This window comes from Mirounga leonina, unplaced genomic scaffold, assembly GCF_011800145.1.
Source record: "Mirounga leonina isolate KUSES-001 unplaced genomic scaffold, KU_Mleo_1.0 Mir_488, whole genome shotgun sequence".
In the NCBI taxonomy this organism is placed as follows: Eukaryota; Metazoa; Chordata; class Mammalia; order Carnivora; family Phocidae; genus Mirounga; species Mirounga leonina.
This window is the reverse complement of record NW_023270777.1, coordinates 10,278,655-10,299,450: the sequence shown is the minus strand read 5'-3', so window position 1 is coordinate 10,299,450 and position 20,796 is coordinate 10,278,655. Positions and strand designations below refer to the sequence as shown.

General features: G+C 50.3%; 1 protein-coding gene across 1 annotated transcript in view; it reads left to right on the top strand.

Annotated features, from left to right (window-relative positions):
• The window catches only part of ALDH3A2 (aldehyde dehydrogenase 3 family member A2), a 23,558-nt gene extending 3,300 nt beyond the window's left edge, over positions 1-20,258 (top strand). The window contains exons 3-11 of the mRNA XM_034989696.1: positions 762-993; positions 2,391-2,476; positions 3,783-3,991; positions 5,364-5,481; positions 7,075-7,216; positions 9,503-9,669; positions 11,067-11,166; positions 14,328-14,563; positions 18,704-20,258. Of these exons, the coding sequence (XP_034845587.1) occupies positions 762-993; positions 2,391-2,476; positions 3,783-3,991; positions 5,364-5,481; positions 7,075-7,216; positions 9,503-9,669; positions 11,067-11,166; positions 14,328-14,563; positions 18,704-18,718 (1,305 nt within the window). The 3' untranslated portion in view covers positions 18,719-20,258. The remainder of the gene's footprint in view (positions 1-761; positions 994-2,390; positions 2,477-3,782; positions 3,992-5,363; positions 5,482-7,074; positions 7,217-9,502; positions 9,670-11,066; positions 11,167-14,327; positions 14,564-18,703) is intronic.
• Positions 20,259-20,796: the final 538 nt, after the last annotated feature.

Sequence of the window (20,796 nt, the reverse complement as noted above, 5' to 3'; positions counted from 1 at the left end):
TTTTTTTTTTTTAAAGATTTTATTTATTTGAGAGAGAGAGAATGAGAGACAGAGAGCATGAGAGGGAAGAGGGCAGAGGGAGAAGCAGACCCCCTGCTGAGCAGGGAGCCTGATGTGGGACTCGATCCCGGGACTCCAGGATCATGACCTGAGCCGAAGGCAGTCGCTTAACCAACTGAGCCACCCAGGTGCCCCAATAAATAAAATCTTAAAAAAAACAAAAAAGATACACATCAGAGGCAGAATTGCTATGATTTATGAAGTGTGATCAAGACAGGCTAATATTAATCAGGGAAATCTTCCTAAAAGAAGTAATGTTTAATCCTGACTCTAAAAGGCTTGGATCTGGGATACCTGGGTGGCTCAGTCGGTTAAGCATCTGCCTTCAGCTCAGGTCATAATCCCAGCATCCTGGGATCAAGTCCCGCATCGGGCTTCTTGCTGGGTGGGGAGCCTGCTTCTCCCTCTGCCTGCCTCCCCCCCACCCCCCTGCTTGTGCGCATGCTCTCTCTCTCTGACAAGTAAATAAATAAAAATCTTTATAAAAAAATAAAAGGCCTGGATCAGTAAAGAAGGATTTAGAGGGGTTGACTATTTTAGAGCCAAGTTCGCAAGGCCTTGCTGAGGGCATGAAGGGTGTGAAAGGAGTCTGCACAGCAAACCAGCTTAGTCTCATAAATGTGTACCTGACCTGATTTTTGGCGTTCAGGGCTGAGTGTGTCAGACTTGTGCAAGGCTAACCGTGACTCTCTTTGTAACAGAGTGAACTCAATGCATACAGTCACGAAGTCATTACCATTCTTGGCGAACTTGATCTCGTGCTGGAGAATCTTCCTGAATGGGTTACTGCTAAACCGGCTCAGAAGAACCTGCTCACCATGCTGGACGAGGCCTATGTTCAGCCGGAGCCCCTGGGAGTCGTACTGATTATTGGAGCTTGGAACTACCCCTTTGTTCTCACCATTCAACCTCTGATCGGAGCCATTGCCGCAGGTCTGGGGTCATTTGCTGTGGTGGTTTGCCTTGCTTTACACCAGCAGTATACCAAGGATGCAAAAGTATTATCATCATTCATATATATATGTATATATATATATTTTTTTAGTAAGCGCAAAGCAGTTTATTAAAGCGAAAGTACACTGTCAAGGTAGGTGAGTAGACAGGTTCTGCGGGGTGGAACTGGCCAAAGGGTGTTTTGGGATGGGTTATTATTAGGTCTCTCTGGGCTGGGAGGAGCTGTGATGTAGAAAGGGATTTTTTTTTTTTTTTTAAAGATTTTATTTATTTGACAGAGCACAAGCAGAGGGAGAGAGAGGGAGAAGCAGGTTCCCTACTGAGCAAGGAGCCCGATATGGGACTCGATCCCGGGACCCTGGGATCATGACCTGGGCCAAAGGCAGCCGCTTAACCGACTGAGCCACCCAGGTGTCCCGGGATTTTTTTTTTTTTTTAATGTTTTTTTCTTTTAAAGTAATCTCTACACCCAGCGTAGGGTTCAGACTCATAATCCTGAGATCAGGAACCACACGCTCTGTTGACTGAGCCAGCCAGGCACCCCTTTATTTTATCATTTTTAAAGTGGGCTCCGGAGATTTGTTTGCATGGTGACTGTTTTTTGAAATATGTGGAGAATGAACCTGTGAGGGTCTAAAGTCATGCGTTGATGGGTCCAGGAGTTGGGAGTCAGCCATCCATGTTCTCAGGTGGTTTTAGTTGCTGACTCTGGCCTTGGGTGAACCATTTGATCGTATCTGAGCAGATTCTTCATCCAGCTGTGGGCTGTGGGAGTAACGCTAGCCTGGGCTATGGCAGACACCGGGAGATTAATTTCTCACTTCTGCCGGATCCCAGTCAACAACTTTATGTTGACAAGGCTTGTTCGCCCAGTAATTCCAAGGCAAACAGGAAAGTCCAGCGGTGAGAGTGGGAGTAAAGCTATAGGAGTAGGGGAGGATGATGGAGCCTGTTGTCAGTGATGTGAAGCTAATGAGCACCAAGGAGTTCGAATCTGAGGGAGTAAGACAAGCTCTTGGGGTGGCCGGGTGGCTCAGTCGGTGAAGCGTCTGCCTTCGGCTCAGGTCATGATCTTGGGGTCCTGGGATTGAGCCCCGCGTTGGGCTCCCTGCTCAGCGGGGAGCCTGCTTCTCCCTCTCCACCTGCCCCTCCTCCCACTTGTGTGCATGAGCTCTCTCTCTCAAATAACTAAAATCTTAAAAAAAAAAAAAGAAAAAAAGACAGGCTCTTAACACTCGTTGAGGAAGAGCAGAATTCACAGCTGCAGAAGTAATAGGAGTACCTAGCCTGTATTCCCACCACGAACACCGTTCTGGTAGGTTTTAAAGTTGCTCAAGTATTAAAAGATGCTGTCCTGCTTTTTTTGCTTTGTTTAGGAAATGCTGTCGTTATCAAGCCTTCTGAACTAAGTGAGAAAACGGCTAAGATCTTGGCCGAACTCCTCCCACAGTATTTGGACCAGGTAATAATGTCTTGACCCACCCTCAGTGTGTCCTTTTCTAGTGGAGTGGGGGGACACATCTGCTCTTCCTACTAGTGCGTATTGTGGATGGCTGTCTGTGTGGAATTGCTGTAGGGAGGAGTCCTAATTTAGGATTTAGGATCGAGTCATGGCTGGAGTTGTACATGTTACTGGAACAATCTGGAGGCTGACCGTGGGCTCTCCTTGCTGTCCTGTCACTGTCACTCCCACGGAACTACATTGTCCTAATAGCTGTGGTTATCCGGCTCAAGAGGGTGATGAAGACAGGGAGAGGTCATGGGTCGAGTAGGATTTGGAACCAGAAGATGGAGGTTGCAGGCCCGGCTTTGCCCCTCACCCCATAAATTCTTCTCAGTCTCACTCCATGGGGATAGAAAGGCCCACCTCGCCTCTCTGAGCTTGTTGGGGGACCAGTCACAGACGTTCCGTAGATTAACCCACATGCAAGTTAAAACTTGAAGCGTTTGTTGGACAATTGAACTATGGGGTGAGCGAGAACTAACGAGGCCTCCTAATTCGTAGGGGATCGAGTGGAAGCATGCGGCCCCCCAGGCCGCTTTTATGTCATGCTCCCCGAGTCTTTTGAACAGCTGTCTCTGTGTCCCGTCCTTGCTCTCTGTTTCCTGTCCTTGCTCCTCAGCTGCTGCTGCATGAGGCGCTCTTCCATTCTAGCTGTTCGTGAGGAAGAGCACAGGGCACCTGAGGGCTCCGTCCGGAGCACTGGGACCTCTCCCCAGTCCCGCGTAAGGAACCTGAGGCTCACAGATGTGCAGTAGGGCTGCTAGTGAGTGACGGAGCCCAGACTGAGTCCAGATCTGACTTCTAGAGCGAGGGCTCTCCCCTGCGTTGCCTCGAGTTCTGCTCGTTCCTGGCCCTGGGCTGAGCCCTGCACGGTTGCGGAGGGCGAGAACGTTCAGCTCCAGACGCTCAGCTGGAGCTGGGACCTGTCCCCTGCTCCCTGACCGCAAACTCTTCACCAAAATCTCCCACTCGCACGGCCCCCATCTCGCGCATCTCCCCGGTCGAATCCATCCAGCCATTCGATCTCTTCTCTTGGGCGTCCTCCCTGCCGAGCTCGGTGTGGAAACCGCAGGCGGAGGGGTCTCAGACGCCCGCAGACTCTGTTCTGCACGTGTCCTCCGTCAGCGCCCTCCTGCCTCCTCCCCGGGGCCGCTCCCCCTCTTTTCCCCACTGTTCCTGAATGCTGCAGGTTTACGTCGAAGAAAGTGCTCGTTAGATGGTGGGATTAATGTGACGTCAGTGCTTCGGTTTCTCCTTCCCGAAGGACTTGTATGCTGTTATTAACGGTGGCGTCAAAGAGACCACGGAGCTCCTAAAGCAGCGGTTTGACCACATTCTCTATACGGGGAACACGGCCATCGGGAAGATTGTCATGGAAGCCGCCGCCAAGCATCTGACCCCCGTGACGCTTGAGCTGGGAGGGAAGAGCCCATGTTATATCGACACGGATTGTGACCTGGACATTGCCTGCAGGTGAGCCTGCTGATATCTGAGGGCTTCCCGACACCGACAGGTTGGTGTGTCCTCTCGGCACCAGGGTCCTGGGCCTCCTGGCTCAGAGAGACATCGGGACGCTTGGGTGGTTGATGTCCCCAGGGGCAGCGGAACTCTTTCCCAAACCGTCTCTTGCTGCCTCTGCCAGAAGAAACGAGCAGTGGGTCTTGACATTGCGTGGTTGTCCTTAGGAGTTACAGAAAAGTGCTTTCTTAAGGTTACAGACATAGCAAGAAATTTCACTCTTCTGCTGGTAGGTGATCTGGGCAGTAGGTAAAGGATCGCGTGTACGTAATAAAATCTTCAGATTCCCAACAGAATGGTATTATGCTCACCTCTTAACGAGTTCCTTTGTTAACAAAAATCAGTTATTACTCGTTTTCACTCAGAATAACATCATGCAGCCGGGAGCCAGAAAACAAAAGGTTTCAGGTTCTCTCTCTGCTAGATCAGGTTTAGCTCCCCAGAAATGCCAAAACCCAGGACTGGCTCTGTGCTTCTCGGGGTAGTCTGGCTTCTCGCTCCCCTTCCAGAGATGCACAAAGAGGGCTTGTAGGCAGGTAGGCCGTGTCCAGGTTGTCTGGTTGCCAGAGCATGAGGCCTTCAGGGAAGGTTCAGGAAGCAGGCTTTGATCCATATGTAGGTGCGGCTTTCCAGAGTGGGCATGGGCTCCCCAGAGAAGAGGGTGGTCTTGGGGGCTGGCTGCTTTCCTGCTTTTTAGCCAAACCTCTTGCCAGCAGGACCTAGAGCCACAACCGGGAAAATTGAAGTCTCGATGGAACTCCTGATATCTGGATGTCCCCTTGGCTAGAGTGGGAGGAGAAGAGGGTGTGGGAGTCTGCTGTTTTTCTCAAAACAGGCAGTGGCTTCGTTGCTTATAAAGTACTGTTTCCCACGAGCTGGCACGAGAATGTCTCTGCTCCTTAGAGTATACTGTGTCGGTGGGAAAATGCATCCTGAGTCCCAACCGACTGATTTAAGAGATGAGTTTTTAAAACATTTTTGTTCTTTATAAAGACTACAGGGGCGCCTGGCTGGCTTGGTCAGTTAAGCATCCGACTCTTGATTTCAGCCCAGGTCATGATCTCAGGTTCGTGGGATCGAGCCCCACATGGGGCTCTGCGCTCAGCGCAGAGTCTGCTTGTCCGTCTCACTCTGCCCCTCCTCCTGCTCATGCTCTCTCTCTCTCTCTCTCAAATAAAAAAATAAAATCTTTAAAAAAAAGAAGTACAAGGACTACTAAGTAAATCTATGAATACGTGCTACTTGCAAAAGAGTCAAACAACAGAAGAGGTGTAGCAGATGAATAGTAGACCGAATTCTATGGCTTTTCTGGTTTTTCCCCCCTCAGGCGTATAACTTGGGGGAAGTACATGAATTGTGGCCAGACCTGCATTGCTCCTGACTACGTTCTCTGTGAACCGTCCCTCCAGAATCAGATTGTGCAGAAGATTAAGGAAACCGTGAAGGTTTGTGCTTAACGCATCTGAGTCCGTTGGTTTTGTTAAGCTCTGCATCTAATCAGCTGTGCGGGCAGCATTCCTGGTCCCTCCCCTGCCTCCCCAGGAGAATTCCAGGAGCATATGTGGCTGAATTAATTTATGGGCTGATTCAGAATGCTCTGGGCAGCTTTCATAGAATGTCTGCTAGGAGCAAGATAGGTTGGTGTTTAACCCACTTCAACTGTCTAGTTGATGTGTTGAAACAACTGGTTAGTTGTAGCACAGACTCCGGGAAAAAAAAAATGAAATAGCTATGTTTCATGGGTTTTTTTTAGAGGATGTTGCCAATCCTGTGAAATGCAATCAGAGGCCCTTTGGCCTTTTGGCCATTGCTGATTCAGGTATTGGTTCTTTTGTGTGCAGAGGGCTTAGGAAGGCCAGTAGTTTGGAGGAGTGAGTTAATCAAGTAAGTATGGATACTATACTCTCGGCCTGGTTATCAGGCTTTCAGGGTGTTCCAATTAAAGATCTCTCTAGAAGGAATCGAGAAATGCTGTGGTAGTGGCCTGAGCTAAACCTCGAAGAAATGTAGGATTGGGAAGAAAGAAGGGGGTGAACCAGTGTGACTGAGCTCACCGGTGGGAGGGGGTCATTAAGCCCCCTGGGTGGAAGAAATTACTGGAACAGTCACGGTTCACTCAGCAGATGCTGACTGAGGCCTCAAAGGAAGGATTGGGGACACCGAGGAGTAACATTATGATCAGAGAATGAAGAGCGTGTCCCGGGAAGTTGAGAGAAAAGCAGGGATCCAGGAGGGGTCACTCTGGGCACAAGGGGCTGAAGGTCTTGATGTGGGACTTGACCGTGAGGGATGGGACTGAAGATAGGGCCAGAAAAGGAGAACACAAAAGGGGTATTGGCCAGACTCAAGGAATGTGGGGTGGCAGGGCTTCAGGGTACCTGTGAGATGGAAAACCCCTGGAGATTGGAGAAGACGTGCCTAGTTGAGTAGGGGGATGAACTTGGTTTCAAAGGAGTAGGATCCCCTCTGCCTTCCTTTGAGGCATTTCTGTCCTTAAGACAGCGGTTCTCAACTGAGGTTCTACCAGGGAACTGTATATGGACGTTTCCAGTCCTCACCTTCCGAAGACTGCAGTTCAGTTGGTCTGGGGGGTCTCCAGGTGATTCTAAGGGGCAAGTAGCCTTGAAAACCACTGTTGGTGGCTCCGGAGTTGGGGCCCGGGAAGTTGGGGCCCGTCAGCAAGCTGCCTGGGTGATTCTTGGCACCTAGGCCGGAGGGCGTTGCTTGGGGGGGGTTGGTGAACAACGCTCCTCTTGACTTGAGAGTAAATTGAGAGCATTCACCTCCAGGACGGCCCCCGACCAGTCTGCAGGAGATCCATACAAACCCCGGACATCACAGAGAGTCCTCTGCTCTGTGCACCTGCTTTAATTCTCGTCCTCAGCCTGCCAGAAAGCGTAAACACTGTTAGACAACCTGAGGGAGAAGGGCGGTGATCTGCAACCAGATGGCTTTTTGGGGACGAGTGGGTTTTGCGCTTATTAAAGACACTGAAATAGGGGCCTTTTGTGGCAATTAAATACTACTGTTCTAAATAGGAATTTTATGGCGAAAATATAAAAGAATCTCCTGACTATGAGCGGATCATCAACCTTCGTCATTTTAAGAGGATACTAAATTTGCTTGAAGGACAAAAGATCGCTTTCGGTGGGGAGACGGACGAGGCCACGCGCTACATAGGTAATGGAAATTCACCTCTTGCTCTGGGGACACGGCCGCGTGACAGTTTTCATTGACTCTATTTATTGTTGCTGAATAAACTCTTAGATACACAGTGTTTAATAAGCGACGACACACTGTTTTCTGGTGTGTGGCCTTAAAAACCACTCGGATGGTTTTATGTCTTTATAAATAACAGCACTCGTGTCACGCTGGATTTTTGCGTTTACACGTTTTTTTGGTTTTTTTCCTTCCTGCAACCTGTAACCTACCACCCTGAGAAGCAAAACAGAACTCTCGTGTAAGTCTTTCTGGTTTCTGGCTGGAGGGACAGCCCAAGGAGGAAATCATTCTTCCACAAGTAGTGAGTGGCAGTACTGTTCCAGAAAGAATGTTTTCTTGTTTTATTTATTTATTTGTTTGTTTTTAAAGGATTTATTTATTTATTTACAGAGAGGGAGGGGGGCAGGAGGGGTAGAGGGAGACGGAGAGAGCAGACTCTGCCCTGGGCATAGAGCCTATTGGAGCTCTGTCTCATGACCCTGGGGTCACGACCCGAGCCGAAGCCAAGAGTCGGACGCTTAACCGACTCCGCCACCCAGGCGGCCCGGAAATAATGTTTTGATCTATCAGGCTTGACATTATTTGTTTACTTTCTTTTTGTGTTCTTTTATTCTTTGCCATGAATATGTATTCCTGTTGCATGTTGAACCCATTGTTCTATTTCTTTTTTTTTTTTTTTACGATTTTATTTATTTATTTGAGAGAGAGAAGAAAGCACGAGCCAGGGGGAAGAGCTAGGGAGAAGCAGGCACCCCGCTGAGCAGGGAGCCCGATGTGGGACTTGATCCCAGGACCCAGGGATCATGACCTGAGCCGAAGGCAGACGCTTAACTGACTGAGCCACGAACACATTGTTCTAAAATAACTTAAGGTGACAGGGGAATAACACATTTATTTGGCAGAAGAGCTGCCCCAAATGACTTTACTTAGCCCCTCTTATCAGATGGGATGCTGCACATCCCCAAAAAACCCGACTTCAAAAAACCTAAAACCATAAAGGACTTAAAACAGTAAGGAAGAATGTATTCTCTCTCATCAGTAATGGCCTCCAAACCCCCAATTTTTCATCCTTCTGTTTTCCCATCAGCCGTTGACTTTGCCCGCTCCTTGGCTCATCAGCGGCAAGAGGAAAGGTCTGTTGCAATTAGCTCAACCAGTTAGGAGCCTCCCCCTGACCTGGAGTCCAGGTTAGCTTACCTGAGCGCCCGGCTCCGTGGGGAGTAGACACCCACACGGAACGGTTCTCTGAGCCCGGGAAGCAGTGGGCGGTGGCTTTGGGGTGACAGCAGAGACAGCACCCTTTGGGGTGCTGGCGAGAGCCGTCTTCTGCCACGTTGCCAGGATGACCCAGTAGGAAACGTGGGGGAAAGGAAGAGAGCAAACTTGTTATTGGCGGTGTCTTCTGTTTTAGTTGAAGACCCGGCTTGTTTACGGGGTCTTTCGGAGTGCTGCTCTTTGGTGCCTGGCCTGGCACGGACGTCTGGACGCTCTGCAAAGCTTTTGTCAGCATCCATGATGTCCTCCTTTCTCGTGCGCCTTCCCCATAGTGGCTGGAACTCTGAACTCAGGGACTCTTTTTTTTTAAGATTTTTTATTTATTTATTTGACAGAGAGACACAGCGAGAGAGAGAGCACAAGCAGGGGGAGTGGGAGAGGGAGAAGCAGGCTTCCCGCTGAGCAGGGAGCCCGATGCGGGCCTCGATCCCAGGACCCTGGGACCATGACCTGAGCCGAAGGCAGACGCTTAACTGACTGAGCCACCCAGGCGCCTCTGAACTCAGGGACTCCTGACCCTTGAAGTCCATTCTTAACCCATCTAACAGAGTTGAAACAAAGGGCAACGAGATCCTACGCATGAAAGCACGCGAATTAAGAAGTAGTGCTGATTTGATCCACAGAGGGGCTGTCTGCACCCCCAGAACGACCTGTGCACAGCAAGACGGAAACATAACCGCCCGGTCCATGTGAATATGGCTGTGAACAGGGTTAGGTAGGAATATTCTCAAGTGTCTGTATCTTTCCCTCGCTTTGCATGGGGATCCCCCGATGCACAAGCTTGGAGACAGAAGTGCACGGTTCCTCCACATCCAGACTCAGGACTTTATTTTTATTTTTGTCAATAGCTAATACTTGGGCAAGAGCTGCGAGGGGATGGTTCGGTGAGCCAGCGAAACGAACCTAAGATGAGAGCTTGGCATTCCCGTCTTCGACTTCACGATTTCACCTCGCTGCTTCCTTTTTCAGCCCCAACGATCCTTACTGACGTTGATCCTAAAGCCAAGGTGATGCAAGAAGAAATTTTCGGGCCAATTCTTCCCATTGTGCCTGTGAAGAATGCCGACGAAGCCATAAAATTCATAAACAGCCGTGAAAAGCCGCTGGCTTTCTACATCTTTTCTCGCAACGATAAGGTAAACGCTCCGGAGAATGACTGACTCCCCGGCATGAGCCACCATCACAGACCCTGCTCCTCTTTGGCCACAAAGCAAACGATGTTCTATTTTGTCGAGTCACAGAGTCTACCGAGTGAGGCGCTGCTCATAGATAGCTCTCTTGGGTAATGAGACCCTGGGGTTATGGCTGTCACCCTTACCATACTCCCTGGGGTCAGACCTGAGTGTTCAGGGCTGGGTCACGAACTTTTGCACCAGCAATCATCTGCCCTGTAATTGGAAGGCTTCCATACCAGCCTTAGAGGCTTCTGTGGCGTTAACCCCCAGGGCGTTCCTGTGTGAGAGCCTTCCCTCTTACCCTGGTGGCATTTGCGGCGCTCACGTGGGCTCTGTGGGACTGAGGTCTGTGGCGCGGTCACGGACGTGGTTGTGCAATTGCACACTTTGCTTTCTCTAGCTCCTTTGTTGTTAGAGCGAATGGGGCCATGCCAGCCAGGTGAGTGTGTGACGCCCTATTACACCAGGGTGAGCAGCCCCCCAACCCTGCTGCACGGCTCATGAGGGGACCGGCTGTTGCTGAGGGACAGTGGCCTTGAGGTGGGCAAGTGGGCTCAGGAGCCCTCTGGAGAAAGGGGAGACCCAGCCGGAGGCGGGGCCCGTCAAGGTCTAGGAGTTCACACACCAGAGGTTTTGCGGAGAGCCTCCCATGGTGACTCGCAGCTTCTGGAGCCTGCCGTGCTTGGAGGTACGGCTTTGTGAAGTGACACCGAACGCGTGGGCCTCCGTAAATAATGGGTTGTTAACTGTGGTCAGTTTAAACGACCACAGGTGATGCGGACGAGAACCTGGAAGCCCGCGGTCTCCTGGGCAGCGTGCAAGTCCGTGGGGGCGCACTGCCCAGCAACGGGGTCACCTTCAGTGACCACAGTCCACTGTGACGCTCATGACTCGAACTCCCAAGGGCTCGTGGGCAGCGGGGTGAAATGACATTACCAGTCAGGTGGCCTCGTGCCTGTTCCGGCCTTCGGCCAACCGTTTCCTCAAAACAAATAGAATACCAAATCTGGGAACTTAAATGTGCTTGGCAGCTCCGACACACCAAAGGGTGTCTGTCAGTCCCGCGCTGTCACTTAGAGGAGAGGGAGAGAAATAGCGACGGGTGAAAACCAGGATGTAGTCTGCGCTGTCCCTCGCGGACAGAGGCTTCCGTGGCCGTCGCGGGTGCGCAGCCATTGGACAGACCAGTGCTGCGCCCCTCGAAGGACCAGGGACGGGTCCGAGCACGTGGGCACGATCACGTTGGCCAAGTGCAGCCGCGCTGCAGAGGGTTGACACGTGTGGCTCCGTGTGGTCCGCGTGCGTCCCCTCCCTGCACCACGGGCGTCACTCACCCGAGCCCGCGTTCCCTTCCTCAGCTCGTCCGACGGATGATCGACAGCACGTCCAGCGGCGGTGTCACCGCCAATGACGTCATCATGCACTTCACCCTCAGCTCGTTGCCCTTCGGAGGAGTGGGTGAGTATGTGTGGCGCGGGTTCCAGAAGCCGCGCGGTGGCTCAGATCACCTGGCCACCCCGGTGGGAGGTGCCTTCCCGCCACCACGTCAGGCCCCCCGGCCGAGGGCTGACTCCGTCCTGTCACCCCCTCCCGTCTTTAGCAGCCCCCGGCACAGCCTGTAACCGGCTTTGTTACTTTCGTTGGTTTACTTATCTATTGGTTATTACTTGGTTATTGTCCTTCTCTTAGAATGAGGGGATTTTTTTTTTTTGGGTGGAGGGGGACAAAAGCCAGGTCTCAGATTCATAGATAAGGTCTTTTTCAAAGTGAGGTAGCGAATGCCGGGTGCAGAACGCCAGAGCAAGCAGCAGTCGGGGTTTCTTTTCTTTTCTTTTTTTTCTTTTTTCATTGTTTGCGTATAACACCCAGTGCTCCATGCAGGACGTGCCCTCTTTAATACCCATCACCAGGCTTGCCCATCCTCCCCCCCCTCCCCTCTAGAACCCTGTTTGTTTTTCAGAGTCCATCGTCTCATGGTTTGTCTACCCTTCCGATTTCCCCCATTCATTCCTCCCCTCCTGCTATTTTCTTTTTTTTTTCCTAACAGATATTGCATTATTTGTTTCAGAGGTACAGATCTGAGATTCAACAGTCTTGCACAATTCACAGCGCTTACCAGAGCACATACCCTCCCCAGTGTCTATCACCCAGCCACCCCATCCCTCCCACCCCACCCCCCACTCCAGCAACCCTCAGTTTGTTTCCTGAGATTAAGAATTCCTCATATCAGTGAGGTCATATGATACTTGTCTTTCTCTGATTGGCAGTCGGGGTTTCTGAGGCCTCCTTGCTCTCTGCTCAGGGTGGGGCGACGTCCTCCGTGTCTACCCCCAGGGCCCCCCAGCCCTCTGTGTGGGACGTAGCCTCTCCATGAATCGTTGCCCGATTTGAGAAGAGAGCAAGAGACTCCCCGTGTCCTAGAGAGGATGCACAGAAATTCAGAGAAGCTCCATGGACGCAGCCTGGTCCCTGCTGTTCCCTTTGGGCGGTGACCGGCCTGACTCTTTACACTCCAGACGACTACCTCTACTCTTATTTTTCCTTCAGGAGCTAGGTGGTCGGCTTCTCTAATATCTCATTAGAAGTATCACAAATAACGAACATGGAGGAATTCTTAGAGTAAAAAGCAATGAAAACCCTTGTCTTAAAAGCTCCTGCTCTGTTCTCTCCCTCTGTGATTGCATAATGAGTCTATGGGAATGAAGTGGCTCATTTTAACAGGACTACCTGTTTCTGATCTGGGCCGGCTCACATGAGGCCCAGAGACCACGGCCTGCTTCCCAGCATGCCCTGTGTCGTGTTCTAGGATGTAAGGGGATGGCCAGCACCCAGCACTGTGCCTGGCACACGAGGCGCATGTGGTGAGAGGCCGGTCGGGGGCCCAGCCTGGAACTAGTGGGGGCTTGGACTCGCATGGTTGCAGGGGAGCTGGTGGAAAGGGGTTGGATATTTTGGGGGGTCAAGCTGATGAATTGCACGTGTTGTGGAGGGAGGGGTGGTGAACGAAAGCAACGAGAGCTTACAGGATGGGGGCTACTGTTCCTCACTGCCCAGATTCTTAAAGGATTCGGTGAGACTCCAGTCTCCTGTGCCTCAGTGCCCCCCCAGGATCCTGGCTCCCACCAAAGACTCTCACTGCTCCACGTGGCGTCCCTGGTGCCTCCTGAGTGCAAGTCGAGTGACTTGTGTTCGGTCCCTATTTTGCTTGACTAGGTTTGACTAGGTAGCGTTTAGCATCATCGACCATATCCTCCTCTTTGTAACAAAACCCTCCCCCCGCTAAATGCAGAAGGAGTCCAGGCTTCCTAAGAAAAGGGAAGAATAAAAGCTTAGAGTACCCATACTCGGCTCTTTAAAGATAAGCTCTGGTGTATGTCCTTAAAATTCTTTTCTTTACATACGTATACATCAAATTTTGTTCAAAATCGTATCCTGTTGTAGATTGTTTTTCACCCCATGTGTGAGAGGATAGTGTGATATTTTCCCACATCAGCGTGGTCGTGTGTCATGATTTCGGTAACCGCATACTGCTCTGTCCTACCGATGGGGCCTGTTTGTGTTTAATTCCTGGCATTAGGTTTTTGTGATTCCAGATTTTTCAGTATTAGGATTCTAAAGCAGTTTTGTGCAATTTCTGATTTTTTCCTGAGGAAGAATGTCTCAAAGTGTCATTGCGCTCTTAAAAAGGCTTAGAGCTATTTTTTTTTAAAAGTGAAATGCTTTTTGCCTCCTGTTTCTAAAAGTGATCAGAGGTTTTTTGGGGAAAAGAGCAACAACAACAACACTAGAGACAGCTGTAGGGACGAAATGTAATACTCTCCCAGGCATAAACCCTGTTAATGTGTTGACATACAGTTTGGATTTTTCCTTAAAAATGCGTATCTTTTGATGCATATTGCCAAATTTCCCCATAGCTTCAGTTGTCCCCTAAATGATGTACCAGCAGCCCCGTAAAGCACCAGTAGGTGCCTTCCTGGCCCCTTTCATCTGTGCGGCGTATCTCCCCAGCACCCATAATAAAGAAGACTGTCCCGGAGCATGGCTTTTTAAGAGGGCAGGGATTTCCACTTGCTTACTATCACCCAGTGGGGTAACCCTGTCATCCTGCCTCTGTTGTTGCTCTCTAGGAGCTTAGAGGAAGCAAGTGGGTGAAGAGGGCTATGGATAAAGCCACATGGAACAGCAGGAAAAGAGCGCACGGTAGTTAAGAGTCCAGCCGACCTGGATCCACATTCTGGCTCTGCATTTTGCACCTTGGGCAGGTTGCCTGACCCTGCCAAGCTCCCTCACCCTCTCTGGGATCGGGAGCACTGATGCCTTTATACAGGGAGATTGTGGCGAGAATGGATTTAGAGGACACAGAGCAGGGGCCTTGTCTCGGTGAGAGCTGCTGGCCCGGAGAACTGCAAGTCCTCGCTGGACCCTCGGAGAGTGCCCTGTTTGGCAGGGAGATCACCTTGCTGGTGAAGGTGGGGAGGAATCTCCTGAAAGAGCCCCTTGCACTGAAAAGTGAGATGGGGCGGCAGGGAGTGCTGGGGGTTTCCTCCGTCGGGGTTCGCACAGACAGGCAGCTTGGTCACCTACAGTGGAGTGTGTCTTGTCTGTCCTCTCTGTTCCAGGTTCCAGCGGCATGGGGGTTTATCACGGCAAATACACTTTCGATACCTTCTCTCATCAACGTCCCTGTCTGCTGAAAAGTTTAAAGAGGGAAGGCGCTAACAAGCTCAGGTATCCTCCCAACAGCCAGTCGAAGGTGGATTGGGCAAAATTTTTCCTCCTGAAGCGCTTCAACAAAGGGAAACTCGCTCTGCTGTTCCTGGCTTTCCTGGGCATGGTGGCGGCCGTGCTGGCCAAGGTGAGTCCCTTTCTGGTCCCGCCCGAAGGGCTGCCGATGGTCCTCTTGCTGTGTCAGGGGAGCTCCTCTACTTTTAGGGGATGGATTCTGTCTCTCGTGTTAACTTCCCGAGTCTAGGGCAGGGTCGGTGACCGCAGCCTGCCCCGTCTTCCTGGGGGACAGCCACGACCCCCTGCCGACTTAGTGTAGCCACAGTGGTCGTGTAGCCCCCAGAGCCTAAACGATCACAGAAGGAGCGTGCCAACCTCTGGTGTAAGAGTTTTAAGACCCCGGGGGCGCCTGGGTGGCTCAGTCGTTAAGCGGCTGCCTTTGGCTCGGGTCATGATCCCAGGGTCCTGGGATCGAGCCCCGCATCGGGCTCCCTGCTCGGCGGGGAGCCTGCTTCTCCCTCTCCCTCTACTCTTCCCCCAGCTTGTGCTCTCTCGCTCTGTCAAATAAGTAAATAAAATCTTTATAAATAAATAAATAAAGCCCATGCTCAATATTCATTTTAAGGCACATATCAGATTTTACTAACTGGAGCTCCCCTGACATGTTCACCACTGATGTAGGTCACAAATCTATTATCCATAAACACCAATGACCTGCCACATACCCTAGCCATGAACAATTCTTGAACTAATTGGTGCTTCCTAAATAAGAATGAACATAGGGGCGCCTGGGTGGCTCAGTCATTAAGCGTCCGCCTTCGGCTCAGGTCATGATCCCAGGGTCCTGGGATTGAGCCCCGCATCGGGCTCCCTGCTCAGCGGGGAGCCTGCTTCTCCCTCTCCCTCTGCCTGCCTCTCTGCATACTTGTTCTCTCTCTCTATCTCTCTGTCAAATAAATAAATAAAATCTTAAAAAAAAAAAAAAGTTTTAAGACTTTTTTTAGCACTCTGATACCCTGGGCCAAGCTCCAAATTTGCCAAATTTCCCCATAGCTTCAGTTGTCCCCTAAATGATGTACGTGCTTTACGGGGCTGCTGGGTGGCTCAGGCCATGATCTCAGGGTCGTGGGATCCGTGGGATCGAGCCCCTCGTGGGCTAAATCTAAAACAAAAAACACCAAACCAAAAAGAAGACCCGAAGGTTAAAACCCTGCAGAACTTGCTTGTGGCGTTCCAAGCTGTCCAGTGGTCTGATCCTCGTGGTACTGGGTGTCTCCGTTCCAGTAGGGCGCTCGATGGGGAGAGTTCTGTGCTGGAGCGACTGTAACAAGGGAAGCATGAATGTTCTTCCGCCACAGTTGACTGCCCTGTAAATTCGGTCTTTGGTGATGAGTTCCTGCAGACGTAGGCTCCCTGAGTGGCCCACGATACCTGCCTTCCCAGGGCAGTCTGTGTGTCCCTGGGGGTGATGGAGAAGATCCAAGATTACGGAAATGAAGACGGGCGTGGGGGCAAGGCCGCTGTGTTCTTGGGGTGCTCGACTGGCCAGACCGAGGCGATGTACCAAATGTAGTGACAATGCCCGTGACCTGTCGCCTTGGAAGAGAGGTCGGGTTCTAGTGTTTACTGGAAATAGCTGTGTTGTTCATGTCTGCACTTCAGTTACAGTTTGCAAGGGGGCTGGCTCGTCTGCCAGTATCACATAGCTTTGGTGGAACTGGAGAGACCAGTTGCATTTGAAATCATTTGGGTTCTCTCAGAAACACCAAGCTGTGCTGAGGAGAAAGGCCCTCTTGATTTTTCTGGCATTTTAGACCGTGTTGTCCAGTAAGCCATGATGGACAGCCAATTCCACGACCCAGCTCTGTTAAGAGTGAGGTAGGAACTGCTTGTTTTCCGTCCCTGTATAAAGTGGGCCAAGTCGGGTGTCTGTTCTCTCTTAGTGGTTCATTTTCCCGTAGCTGGAGGCTTCTCAGAAAAAAATCTCCAGACATTTTATTTTGGAGCTTGGCCCAGGGTATCAGAGTGCTAAAACCTAACTTATCCATACTTTCAAAAGGGCGAGGGTGGCTCGCTGGGATCTTAAAAAAAAAAAAAAAAAATGTGTGGAGGTCATGGCCCAGCTGGGTCTAGATGAAGCCCACATCATTTCTAGAAAAAGGAGAGTCACGGGTGCTCCTCCTGCCTCCTCCCCGTCCGCTCAGCTCCCCTGGAGGTCGCACCAGCTGACCGGCTCAGATCTATAGGTACACGTACACAGTGAACCCTTTGCTTTATAATTGGAGACTTATCTTCTTTTGTATTTATTTATTGACTTATTATTTTTTAAAGGTTTTATTCATTTGCGACACAGAAATACAGAGAGAGACAGTATAAGCAAGGGGAGAGGCAGAGGGAAAGGGGGAAGCAGGCTCCCCACCAGGCAGGGAGCCTGATGTGGGGCTCGATCCCAGGACCCCAGGATCATGACCTGAGCCGAAGGCAGACGCTTAACCATCTGAGCCACCCAGGCACCCTGAGACTCATCTTCTAAAAAAAATCTCTTAGTCACTCTTTTGTTTTGTTTGGAGTTGTTTGGGTGTTTAAAAAGAAGTTTGACTTTAGAATTGGTGGTGGCAGATGGAGTGAATCAAAACACCGTGTGTAATTTAGAGGCTTTCAACTCCTCCCTCCGCATCTCCCCGAGGTCTGAGGTGTGCCTGGGTCTCCGGTCGGTATCTGCCTGTCTTCTCTTGTCCCCAGACAATAGTCCCCAGCCTGAGAGGCACCTTCCTGCTGGCGGTGGAACCTCTTAGTATCGTGGGAAATTCAGAGCGCCAGGCTGCGGTGCTCCCCACAGGGGCAGCATGCCGGGTCAGACAGGCTGGGGCGGGCCAGGTAGCCTGCCCGGAGCTCCCCAAAGGGTTTGGCAGACAAGCCTTTCCCTGTGAACGGCTGGAGAAGCAGCAGGGTATTAAAACAGGTAGCTTGGAAGCAGGAAAATGTGGCTTTGATCCCTGGCTCCGAGATCAACCCAATTCCGACTCTGAGCAAGGCCTTTTCTGAGCCTGCCCTTCGGCCTCGGCCTGCTCATCCATGGAAGGGGGGCCGCCAGCCGCGGTCTCTCAGTGGGCAAACCTTGGTTCTCACTATGAGCGGATGTGTTAGTGGTTTGGACCTTTTTGGATTCCATGTGGGACCAGCGAGGATTTGGTTTTCTTTTCCTCTTTGCTGCTTCTCTGCTCTTGTCTCTGAGCTTGTCTTCTTTCTAGCAAATCACATTTTATTTTCTTTTTAAGATTTTATTTACTTATTTGAGAGCGAGAGCACGAGAGGGGCGAGAGTCAGAGGGAGAAGCAAACTCCCTGGTGAGCAGGGAGCCCGATACAGAACTTGATCCTGGGACCCCGGGATCATGATCTGAGCCGAAGGCAGTTGCCCAACCAACTGAGCCACCCAGGCGCACAAATCACCTTTTATTTTAAAGAAGTGATTCTGAGCCCACGTTGTGCCTTTATTTGAGGAGTCTTTATCGGGACTACAATCATTTTTCTGAAATGGCTTTTCTGCACTTAGCAGTTACTTTGTTATGTGCTGGGTTGTGATTTCATTAATTCACTTCACTAGAACGAGAATGGGCTTGGAACATTTCTAAACGGGAAATTGAAAGCAGCGATGATCAGTTTAAAGGGAGCATGTCAAAATCAGAGTGGAGAGGAATTTTCTATATGCATTTAAAAAAATAATCTGTGTGTGTGTGTGTATGTGTGTATACACATCTACGCAAAGTAAAGTTCTAGTAAAGTGTAATATGAGCCACAGAAAGCATAGTAGGTGATGCAGGTTTTAAAAAGTTGAGAAAGATAAAGGGTTATAATTGCGAGATGTCACGAGGCCTTAGAGAATTGAGTATGCCATTAGAACTCTGAGTTTTCAGATTTCATGTCGAGACTTCAGCCTCGCACTCACAACTGGAGGATAGTAAATGAACATTTTCCATTCCTGGCTCAACGCTGATGTTGTCTCATTGACACGAGACCGAACACCGCCTCATCACCACTCCCTGTCTCGTTACTGTTGCTTTGCACGGGAGGGCATAGTCTTTTATCCTCAGCCCAAACTGCACTTAACTTCTTAGGGAGACATGGACCTTTTTGTTATACAGCACAGTTCGCATCTCTGTAAATAGGAGGCATTTGGTTGAGTCTCGGTACGGAGTTCCTATTCCGGGGCTGGTCGGGTGGGGTCTTACACCAGCAGAGTAACCTGGATCCCTTTCTCCTCTCTCTAGGTTGGATACTACTGAAGAAAGATCCTGTTCAACCTCCTGGTTGCCTCTACTGAATTATTCCTCTATTAAATAGCTAATGAACCAGTTGATTTAAAATCCTACCCAGAATAGTAGGGAAATATGCAAATGCACCGTAATCAATCCTCAAAGTCATTGCCACTCCCCAGGGATGAAACCTGCCATCTCAGCCAAACCCCAGCCTTCCTCCCCCACTCAGAGAACCCATTTTACATTGTATCACCCAGACCTTAGAGCTTGAGTCTAGGGGAGGAGAATATGATAGGCTAAGCGTGGACTCCTTGGGAGATGTAAAGGAGTCTCCGAACCTGTTGAGTGACTTCTTCACTCCAGTTCATGGGACACAGGACACCCCGCCCCCACCCCTGCTGCCTTCCGCCATCTTGCTGTGAAGCCGTCAGGGGCCCCTCCCAGCCCAGGGTTATCTGAAACCGTCTGCATCCAGAGAGGTGAGGCTAGACCTTTCCGGCTCTGCTTGAGGTTTGAGGCACTAGAATTGTATATGGGGTTGGTAGGGGAGGGTCCCCGTCCCTCATCCACTGGGACACGAGGACTTGACTTTCAGGAGTCAACCCTCCTGTCAGATGTACCATCGGACCAGTGGTCTTCCTCCTTTCTCAACCATTCTCCACCCTTTTTCGTGTTTGGTTTGGGACAGTCTCTTGTGGCTGTCCAGAAATGCCTTCTGCAATTAATACCACGCAAATCATCTTGTACGTCCCAGGGCGTTTGGGAAGACAAGTTGCCAATTTCACGCAAGTATCCTCTGTCATTCTTCCTGTATAGGAGTTGTAGGATTCCACAGCTCATAAAACCTAACTGGTGTGTTTTTATGCTGTAATAAAATGACTTATAACAATACTTATTCTCTCTCAGGATCTTAAAGTTTCAAGTCAGTGGATCTTCAAGGACAGATCTTTAAGTTTCTTATGTCTGTAGCACAATGCACATAAATTTCACTTTGCTACACTTCAGAGAGCTCCCTTTCTGAATAAGTGCAGCCTTCAGGACCCAACGCAGAAAGCCGTTGCCTGTGGTGACCAAGAGGCCTCGGATATTCAGGACTTTGGAGCTGGAGAGCCTCAGGGGGCTGACGGGTGGATCGTTTGGAGGAGGACTCTGAAAGCCATAGCAGGTGGCCGTGCTGAAGGGGACGGAGGGCAAAGGAAGGGGATCTCTCCTGAGCACGGCCGAGACCTGAGACCCAGTGGGATAGAGCCCGGTGGAGTGCAGCCTCCCTGCCCTGCAGGTGATGCTCCCCGTCTCTGCGCAACAGGAGAATGTGTAATCAGCTTGGTTGCATGAATCTCTTCCAGGAAGGCTGTCTGAGTGTGCGATCTTCATCCCAGGATGAGGTGTCAAGACTTAATCACTAGGCTAGTCCATCAGGATAATCAGTCATAAAGTATCTTAAAATTTCCATGTGGAATTTTCATTTAGCATATTGTACATTCTAGTTTCTAGTTCAACTAAATTATTGGCTTGTCTATTCGTATATCCTGCTTCAAAATAAATACACTGTATTTGCTAAAACTGGCATGAAGTTTAAGAATGACATTCTTAGCGTGGAACTCCTCATGCCCTGTTGTCTTGAAGACCATTCTTCGGCCGTAAGTTTTCCCCCAACTATAAATCCATTTTTTGCCTTTATCTATCACAGGTGGTATTTATCCACTTTCTTTTCTTTTTTTTTTTTTTTAAAGATTTTATTTATTTATTTGAGAGAGAGCACATGAGAGGGGGGAGGGTCAGAGGGAGAAGCAGACTCCCTGCCGAGCAGGGAGCCCGATGTGGGACGCGATCCAGGGACTCCAGGATCATGACCTGAGCCGAAGGCAGTTGCTTAACCAACTGAGCCACACCCAGGCGCCCTATCCACTTTCTTTAAGTCTTGCTTTCTCACTTAAATTCTTAGCCAAGATTTTCTCAGGCTTTACTTTCTATCATTTGTGGGATGGTTTTTTTTTTTTTTAAGGGAGGGAGAGAAAGGGGTGAGAAGAGGGGCAGACGGAGCGGAAGAAAGAGATTCTTCAGCAGACTCCATGCAGAGCACAGAGCTGACGCGAGGCTCGATC